Source organism: Brassica oleracea, chromosome C9 (assembly GCF_000695525.1).
Source record: "Brassica oleracea var. oleracea cultivar TO1000 chromosome C9, BOL, whole genome shotgun sequence".
NCBI lineage: Eukaryota > Viridiplantae > Streptophyta > Magnoliopsida > Brassicales > Brassicaceae > Brassica > Brassica oleracea.
This window is the reverse complement of record NC_027756.1, coordinates 17,454,457-17,464,657: the sequence shown is the minus strand read 5'-3', so window position 1 is coordinate 17,464,657 and position 10,201 is coordinate 17,454,457. Positions and strand designations below refer to the sequence as shown.

At 32.3% G+C, this 10,201-nt stretch overlaps 3 protein-coding genes across 3 annotated transcripts in view; 1 reads left to right on the top strand and 2 right to left on the bottom strand.

The window, feature by feature from the left end:
* On the bottom strand, window positions 1-1,579 carry LOC106316714 (60S ribosomal protein L9-1-like). Its single transcript, XM_013754594.1, has 2 exons — window positions 1,029-1,579; window positions 1-193 (listed from the first exon to the last, which is right to left on the bottom strand). Exons 1-2 carry the CDS (start codon window positions 1,524-1,526, stop codon window positions 107-109), a joined length of 585 nt encoding a protein of 194 aa, XP_013610048.1. The 5' UTR covers window positions 1,527-1,579; the 3' UTR covers window positions 1-106.
* A 6,784-nt stretch (window positions 1,580-8,363) lies between these two features.
* Window positions 8,364-9,946, top strand: LOC106314465. Its single transcript, XM_013752333.1, has 2 exons — window positions 8,364-9,860; window positions 9,914-9,946. The coding sequence occupies exons 1-2, from the start codon at window positions 8,364-8,366 to the stop codon at window positions 9,944-9,946; spliced, it is 1,530 nt and encodes a 509-aa protein (XP_013607787.1).
* Window positions 9,947-9,967: 21 nt separating this feature from the next.
* LOC106314464 overlaps window positions 9,968-10,201 on the bottom strand; it is a 3,052-nt gene continuing 2,818 nt past the window's right edge. The window contains exon 3 of the mRNA XM_013752332.1: window positions 9,968-10,063. Within this exon, the coding sequence (XP_013607786.1) occupies window positions 9,968-10,063 (96 nt within the window). The remainder of the gene's footprint in view (window positions 10,064-10,201) is intronic.

Sequence of the window (10,201 nt, the reverse complement as noted above, 5' to 3'; positions counted from 1 at the left end):
TCTCGAATAAGGGGAACAAAATAAGCTGGGTTTTGCAACACCGAAGGGACTTTGGTACGCAAAACAATACGAAACATACAAAAGATGATAAAAAGCTAGAATATGTCTATTCCTCTTCAACGATCTTGCTCTTCTCGCTAACATAGATACCATCAAGGAACTTCCTGATATCCTTCTTCTTCACGTGACATTTCTGCAAATTACATACAAACCCATTGCCGTTTAAGAAAAAGAAGAGTATATGGGATCACTTTTTTAGCGGGGAGAGCATCTCAGCATTTGATTCAAAATCATCAATTGATTACTCAAATATTGTTTCACTATGCAAAATGTAATCCGAAAAATCTAAACATCCCCTGTATTAAGCTCAAGGTTCCGCCTAAAATTGGAAGGAGACAAACAAACAGTATGCAAACTAGTTAGGTACTTTTGTAGTCAATGGCCGTGATTGGTGGTAAGCTGCGAATGGCATTTAAATTATGCCACAGCTTAAATATATCACTGTTACCATTGTAAAAGTCTACACAAAATGTAGATACCAAATTCAACTAATAAAGCTAATAAACACAACAGTAACAACGCACAACAAAATGCAAACTCTACAAAGTTAGCTCTTGATATTGTACAAGCCTACTGAGATGAGAAGTTCACTCAAGGTTCAGCTCACTGAACATATGGTCGATCAGAGCACAAAGATGAATCAAGAAAACTCTTAATAGACAAAATGTTATACATTTACCTTGAAATACCATTAGCAACCACTTTTTAAAAATACATACAATCAAAAATACTGGGTTTAGGGTTTATTGAGTATCGTTTAGAGTTTAATATGTTGGATTGAGTATTATGATACATTTATAAATGATTTAATAAGATTAGTTTCGTTTTTTTCAATCATATGAAAAAGGTTAAAGGTAAATTTGAAAAGTGATATCAAATTTGTACAATTAGCATTCCCCTACATTTATCTACAAACCAAAGAAAAAGCTGAAAACAAGAAAATATTGCACTAAATTTTGAGAGTATACCTGGTTGATAAGAGCGCATGACCTTGAGACAAGCTCGATGTCGTTACCATCAAGAACAATCTCATCCTTAACTTTCTCAGACCGAACAATGGTTACACCATCCAGCATCTCCACCTTTCTCACCTTCTTCTCGCCAAGGAAGTTACGGATCTCGATGGACTTGCTATCACCCCCGATGGAAGCGTTAATGGGAAAATGAGCATACACGAACCTCATCTTGTACCGGAAACCTCTTGTAACACCGTTTATGAGGTTATCGACGTGGCTAAGAGCGGTTCTGATGGAGGCGCTTGATTTGCGCGAACCGAACCACGAATCGATCTTGAGCTTCCTTTTGCCAGTCTCGGCGTCCTTGATGAGCTGGAAATCGAGGTTGAGATGCTTGAAATTGCGAACAAGCTTGCCTCTTGGTCCTTCTACCTCGATCACCTTAGCGTTAACCTTGATGCTAACGGCGTCTGGAATGTCCATCGTCTCAGAAGAAAGGATTGTCTTCATCGTCTCCTCGCTTTTCTTCCTCTCTCCGTTTTTCTTCTCAGCAGCGACGGCGAAGTTAGAGTGTTCACGAAGCAGAAACCTAGTAGGTTTTCTCTATTTACTTACCAGTGAGTATCTATAATGGACCGGGCAGGCACAGTTCAACACAGTTTATTAGGCTGGCCCAGTCCTAATTATATCGACTCTTTTTATTTTTCATATTTTTTAATGACCAGTTAATATTTGTATATTTACCTGCTTTTATATATGTATATTTTTTTTTACTTCTATTTAAAATGTAAATTACGCTAAGGCGTTATTTTCTTACTTTAAAAAAAAAATTATGATTATTCATATTTTTTAGTTATTTGTATATAGTGATTGTTTCTTATTTATTGGATGTTCTTCTTTTTTTTGTTCAGTATGTCTTGTATGTCTAAACATTCAAAAGTGATATATTATATAATTCATTTTTCATTTAATAATGTTTTCAAAATATCATTTTATATTGTATTTATTTATAAAACACCCTTAATATATTATATTTTTGTAGATTAATACATATTTTTAGAAATATATATGTATTTAATAGCAAAATCATATGTTACATTTTTCATTTTTATGGATCACAATTTACTCTAATAATTTTAACACTTTCAACCCTTAAAAATTATATTATTATTATATAATTAATTTTGCACATAAAAATTTAGTTTCATATATTAAAGTTCATTAATATATATATATATATATTAAATTATTAACATTAAATTATTTTTATAAAAAAAAATATATACATCATGTAATGTTTGATTTTTTTATTATTTTTAGAATTTAACGATATATCTTATAAGAGAATATATCAAGATTTGAAAACGATCTTGCAGTATATATTAGATTTCGTTATCAAATTTCCAATATTTCTATACACTAAAATTGTTAATACTGTAAATTTTTATATATATTTTTAGGAAATATATGTATTAAAAAGGGAAATATATGAATTTGTGTTCAAAAATATTTAATTGTTGAATGGTCAGCTTTTTTATAATTGATTGGTTCATGTGTTGTATACATGGTGGTAACAATTTTGTAATGGAAGCCGATGACAAAGTCTTAAACCAGTAAGGCGAAACAGTGATCTTTGAATGAAGAAGAAAGAGTTTATGCAAAACTTATCAAACTAAGAAAGATAGCAATTTGACCGGCTTTTATAAGATCAAATATATGCGGTCTACGTAGACAAAAATCCATCAAAAATACAAATTGGAAAAGTCATCAGAAATCCATCAGAAAATTCTTGACAAAACTAGTTTTGTCGGAATCTATCGTGGATTCCCGACGGATTCTAAAAAAATATGTATGTTGAAGATTTCTTGAGGAGAAAAACTATTCTTTCATAACCATTTCAATTTCCGACGGATTCCTGCCAAAATATTGAATTCGTCTAGAATCAAAAATTTCTAACGGATATTGTAACCGTAAAAGAACAATATGAAACGTTTAATATTCTTGATGGATTCCCAACAAAATTAGCTTTGTTTGAAATCCTTTCGAAATTTTCTTTGTTTTCTCTATAAATATCATCTCTCCCTCGTTCATTCACAGGTCAGTACAAAGAAAAAAATCATGTTTTCTCCTAATTGTTTTTTTTTTGATAGATCCAAATGCAAATTTACTCACCAAAGAATAAACACAAGGTATTCAAGAATTTATAGCGTTAGTTTAACGACAACAAAAAGCAACAAACAGTAAGTTGATATGCCCATGCTCTAGTTGGAAGAATAATATGAATGTTAAGAAGAGGGAAGTTTGGAACCATTTATATTTGAAAAAGTTTATGCCCGGTTACAAGATTTGGTATCTTCATGGAGAATGATCATATTATGGTAGTACTAGTGCACCTCATACTGCAGATTGATTAGATGAACCTAGCACATATGTAAATTTTGGTGTAGGTACTTTCAAATGGTAAATCTTGCATATTGAGACAATTTACCTTCATTGCAGAGGATGAAGATAGACGAGAAGAACTCAATTTAATTTTTGAAATGTTAGATGCAGCTAAGAAACCATTGTACAAATGATGTAGAGATGATCATTCACCTTTATTATATGCAAGTAGAGTGATGGTGATAAAACGGAATATAATTTGGCTGAAAAAATGTGCGGACATGATTGCTGATTTTCACATAAGAATAATCTTGCACATGTTTCATATTATGAGGTTCAGAAATTGATTGACGGTCTTGGTTTGATGTATTTTTTGATCGATGTATGCATCGATAATTGCATGATTTACTAGAGAGTAGATGAGAACCGGAAGAAATGTATGTTTTATCGGAAACCTCGCAACCAAAAAACAAGCGGAAGAGTTCCATTCCATATAAACGAATGTGGTATTTGTTGTTGACCAGAAAACTTGAGTTCAAAGATGTGGAGATTGAATTTTTGAAGACTGATAATATTGATATACGGGCTGAGCTACATCAAAAGTGGAGTGAGATGCAGAAAGGTTGAACTCTCACCCAAACGTTGTTGGATAAGATGAAGCAACATTTCTAGGATAGTTTTTAATTTTCTTTTAGTTTCTTAAATTTAAAAACTTTTATGTATTATTAATAAAATTTCAATTAATTTTTATATATTTTAAATATTATTAGGCTTTAATAATACGAAAATACATAATTTAAATATTTTTTATAATAAATAATTATTTAAATTTTCCTGACGGCCGGTAGTTAAGAATTCCCAACCGAATATGGTGGTTTGGAATTCAAGACAAGCGTGGTGATCAGAAATTTCCAAATGAAGGTAGTGGTCGAGAATTCCCGACGGAAAACGGTGGTATGGATTTTCTGACTGACAATGTGCCATCGGAAATTCCTGACCACCGCCTTCCATTGTGAATTCTCGATTGTTGATTGTGGTCAGAAATTCCTGACGTACAATGGTGGTTGATAATTCCTCACGAATTCCTAACAGATTTTTTTCATGTGTTTTTATGGGTAGTTTATCGGGCAAACGTTTGTAATGAATTCGTCAGGACGTCCTAATGAATTTGTGACAATTAATTTTCCCGACACCTTAGTCTCGACAGATAACTTTGTCGAGAAATTGACGGAATAGTCGTTTCCAAAAAAAATTGATTGCTTTTTATTGGTAATCGGCTATTACATATATATATATATATATATATATATTAGTCATTCTTTCATATTTAGATAATATGTATTTTCTATTTATAAAACAAATATGATAAAACATTTTCAAATAATTGTATGATAGTCGATTAGTAAAATTTTGAAAATATATGTATATATATACATATCGTAACAAAAACAAAATAAACATAATTTAAAATAAATAAGAAAATCTAATTATTAATCAAGCGGTCTTGGCCTAGTGGTAAAGGGGTTCTAGTTGGAGTTTTCGCTCTGAGTTCGATTCCCCTTGGCCATCCATAGACGTTTTAAGTGGCAAGAAAACCCGAATTTCTTTGGGATTCTTGGTGATTAGTCCTTGGGCCTAGAAAGCCTTTGGGATCACATAAGGTTATCAAAAAAAAAATGTAATTATTTAAAAATAATATTGACGCTGAATTTATAACAAAATAATAAAAATAAAAAGTTCAGAAATAAATAATACTCCCTCTGAATAAGTGTCACTATGACATTTTTCACACAGATTAAGAAAGTTGCTGAAATATACGTAAGTTGTTATTAATTACATCTTTCTGACCAATATTATTTGAGATAAATAAAATTATTTATAAAATCAATGCAGTTTGCAATTAATTTCCAGCTGAAAGTAAGTATAATTTGCATTGAAATTATAAAGTGACATTTTTTGTGTAACATGAAAAAATGTTAAAATGACACTTATTATGAATCAGAGGGACTAGCTGTTATGTTTGGTTTTTTATTTCTGCATTGATGTTTTTTTATTTAATTTTTACTTTCTTCTCTGGACGATTGATTATTCTCAGTTATTTAATTCTGTTACAGATTATAAAATATTTTAACCATAAATGTGCATGTTCTAATCTTGTTTTTACTGTATTAAAGACCAAGTCCACTTTATACGAATTTTTATTGTTTATTAAAAATCCATTGAATAAGACCATGTCCATCGGTAAGAATTTTTGATGGGTTCTAATTACTATTTTAATTGTAAATTTTGAAATTTATAAAGTTCAGAACCTATAAAAGCATGTTTATTGTAGGTCTCTTAGGTAAATAAGAGATATAAGAGACGTCTCTTAGCTTTTTTAGTTAAAAACTAAGAGACCATATCTTATATTACGATAAGAGACATAACCTAAGAGGCCTTCAATAAACATGCTCTAAGAAGGTCCAATGGTAAGTTCTTAAAAATAGAAGGTTAATATGTCCATTTGAAAGTTTCGGGGTCAAACCGAAAGTCACAAATCTCAGGGACCTGTTGCACAAATATGCAAAAGATGGATCTTGTTCTCACGAAGAAGCGAAGCTCTGGATCCATGGTCTCATGCTCGCTCGCTCTGATGCGCTCGGTTCAAAGTTCCCACCTTCCATCCGGAACCTGACATCCATATTCTCCAGCTCGCTCGCGCTCAGTTCAAAGCTCCCACCTTTCATCTCGAACCTGATGAAGCGACTGCTTGGAGAAGACGAGCCGCTCGATCCCGCACCTTCGACACCCAGCCTGAAGTCCATGAACCGTGAAGCCCAAAGTGAACGACGAGCTTGATCCAGACTGCTCGATGTGGTGGTCTCGATCCAAAAAAAAAACATCACGAAGAAAAAGAGAGAGAAAGCAAATTTTTTAGCGAATGACAAAGAACCACATATGGGGTGCTTAGCAATCCTTAAAGTGTTATATTAATCATCGGTTCTCTTCTTTCATTTCATTTTTGATTTATTTTTTTTGCTTTTTTTTCTTAGAACCCTTTATTAGAGTCTCCGTTGGAGGCGACCTAAGTTATCTGAACACTTATAACGTCTCTCCGTACTAATGTCAACCTTTTTTTTTTGTAAATAATGTCAACTTTCTTTTTCTTGTGTTTCCATAAATTCTAGTTTTTTACATTCATATACTCCCTCTGTTTTGTTTTACATAACGCTTTAGAACCTTTTTTGTTTTGAAATAGTTGACGTTTTACAAAACTCAATGCAAAATCTGATGATAATGACTTTATTTACCCTGCATTCTTATTATTTATTTTGGTCAACAAACACAAGTTTCAAGTGGAACAACATGTATTCTATGTGTTTTATGAGAGATGAAAAATTCCAGCCAATTAAGAATTTAATAAGTGGAGAAACAAATTAATTATATACTAGATCTTGACCCGCACGACCGTGCATGTTTACTTTTTATACTATAATTTTTTATTTTAATATACTAAATTTATTTTTAACAATATTATTTTATATAAATTTATTTTATTTTTAAATTAATATGTGGAAAGATATTATAATCAAGTTATGTAAAATTTAATAAAATTTCTATTGATAATCCAAATTAAAAGAATCACACTTGAAAATAATAATAATCTTAGGACTCTCGTATACATTGAGGTTAATAGAGAATCAATCTTCTAGAATATGAATGATATTGTTATTTTATATTATTTTGTCACAGATTAACTAATATATTCCATATGTTTTGTAGACATGTGTTTTCAAATAATAGAAATGCAAGGGTTATTCTTAAAAGTACACATTAATTGTTTCTTTCCAATCTTATAGGAAAGTAGTTATTATAATCCATAATATAAGGTGATTTAGTGATGATGGCAAAATGTTATTAAAAAAAAATTAAAGATGAATCTTTAAGAATTGTCCATTTTTAAAAATATCACACATGAAAAGAAGTTGTGACTTCTATTTTAATAGAATAGATCTTCGCCAGTCTCTAATATTACCTCATTTACTATTTTTGTTCTTTGAAACTACCACGAAATGATTAAGATAAATAAAATTGAATCAGTTCCATTTGACTAAATATTATTTATAATAATGATGATAATAATGATCAAGAATATGAAAGGATAAAAATGGGGCATTAAAACAACCAAATGATATTGTATCGACTGCTTTAATTGTGTGAAAGGTTTTTGGGAAAATTGCCAAAAGAGAACAAGAAAACAGCATAGTTGTCCCTATGGTATAAATCTTTTTTTGTCCATTTTTTCTCCGTTTTACCCTTTCCATATGTTAAAATTAATGAAATAAATAGTTATATGAATCAGAAAAATTATTAAAAATATAAACAATTAATAAAACACCCATTTACACAAACACATATTTTTTTTTGGGTTAAAAAACATAATAAATAATATTTTTAAATTACGTTCTACTAAAAGTAGAATTCTGTTTCTACACAAAACGGGTAAGTAGAAAATGAATTCTAGAATGAACACATCCATCTACTTGTTTTAGAACGTACAAACTACTTTTTACTATAATTCTAAATATGGGGAATACGTATTCTACTATTTGTAATGATCGCTACTTTTATTCAGAAAACTGTTTCTACTTTTATTGAGTATTCTAAGTTATCAGGAATGCAAAATCTAAAACATATACGAACGTCCACATAGTGTAGAAATTACATTCTGGAATTTTGTTATGTTCTACACAGTGTAGAAGGTGCCTTCTACGGATAAAAAAACTGAATTTTCGAAAATTAAGGAAGTTGCAGTTTTTAAAATATTCTCAAAATATTCTAACTTCCTAAAACGTGTTTTCATTGATTTGGTTCGTGAAAAATTAAAAAAAAAATCGATTTTGAATGTTCTTCTTCACCAATCTATGATTTTCCAATAATTTCTCTATAGTTTGTCTTGTGATTTTTACAAACTCTTGTTCTATGATGCATATCTATACAACATGTGGTGTTTGGGAGTTTGGAGCAACCACGGGATGGGTTTTTACGGCTGATGAGAGAGGGGCTAGGCTACTGTTATTGGAATCAACTTCTACCTTAGAGGATTTTAAAAGAATGGTTTTGGAAGATTTTGATATGGAAGAAGATAGCTTACCCGATTTGGAGTTGAGTTATCTACCTAATGAGTTGATCAATACATCAACTTGTCCGCCTGTGATCATTGCAAATGATCGACAGCTTCAGAATTTTGTTTGTTTTGTTCAAAAGTGTGTTTCTACTCGATTGTGTGTAACATCTAAAGCCAAAGTTGAGAATCTGAATGAACCAGACTTTGATCTTAACAAGTCGCCAGCTGATTCAACTACTGCTCAAGAGGAGGGAAACTCGGTTGATAGGGGGAATGAACCAGCTCCTGTGTTTGTTGAGAGGCAGTGCGAGGAAAAGAAAGAAAAGATTAGAAGAGTCGAAGTTGATGAGGATGCCTATCATGCCGATACCATGATCTCGGCCAAAGAGGACGTACATAAGATGTCAAAGTTTTCTGTGCTCAATGTTGTTAAGAAGGGACAATTGTTTGAGAACAAAACTTTGTTGAAGGCGACTTTCGAGATATGTGCAATGAAGCATAACTTTCACTATGAGGTTATCAAAACGGATAGACAACTTTGGTACGTTAGATGTGAGGATAATGCATGCAATTGGTGTGTTCGAGCAGAGTGTTTGCAGGATTCTGAATATTTCATTATCAAAAAGTATGTCGGTGAACATACATGTGCACCTTCAAACAAAACCAAACCGGGTAGGACTGCTTCGGCCAAAACTATAGGCAGTCTGATTATGCATAGGTATGAAGGGGTTAAGGAAGGGCCGAAATGCAATGATATAATACAGATTATGCTTATGGATCATGGCTGTGAGATCACGAAATCTTTAGCATGGGATGCTCGTGAATATGCGGTTAATGCTGTTAGAGGTATACCAGAGAGAAGTTATGGAAAAATACCGAAATACTTGCACATGCTCAGAGAGGCTAATCCGGGAACACATTCATCGTATGAGATTGACAGCAAAGGGAGATTTCGGTACCTGTTTATTGCATTTGGGCAATCGCTACGAGGATTTAACAGAGTCATAAGGAGGGTTATTGTGGTTGATGGCACTTTTCTGAAGAACAAATACAAAGGAGTTCTATTGGTTGCAACTGCTGTAGACGGAAATTCTAATTTGTATCCTCTTGCATTCGGAGTAGTCGACTCAGAGAATGAAAATTCTTGGGAATGGTTTATGAGACAACTAAATAGTGTCATTGCTGATGATCATCATTTGGCTTTCATTTCGGATAGACATGCGGCCATTGCTAAGGCGCTTGAGACTGTGTATCCAACAGCTAAACATGGTATTTGCATTCATCATTTGTTGAATAATGTGGTAACATATTACCATGGGAAAGGACTTGTTGGGTTGGTTGCAAAGGCGTCCAAGGTTTATAGAGTTGCTGAGTTTGAAAAGATATTTGCTAATGTGTGTAATATCAGTCCGACAATTGGAAAATACCTAAGGGATGCTGAAGTCCAAAAGTGGGCAAGATGTCAATTCTCTGGATATAGATATGACATAAGGACAACAAACCCTGCCGAATCCATCAACTCTGCTTTGCGTTCGCCGAGAGAGTATCCAATCATTCCCTTGTTGGACAGTATCAGAGAAATGCTGACTCGGTGGTTTTATAACCGTAAGAAAAAGATTTCAAAGCATAATCATCCTCTTACCATAGATGTGGAGAAAAAGATTGAAAGGAGAACCGAGAAAGGCAAAAGATTTGC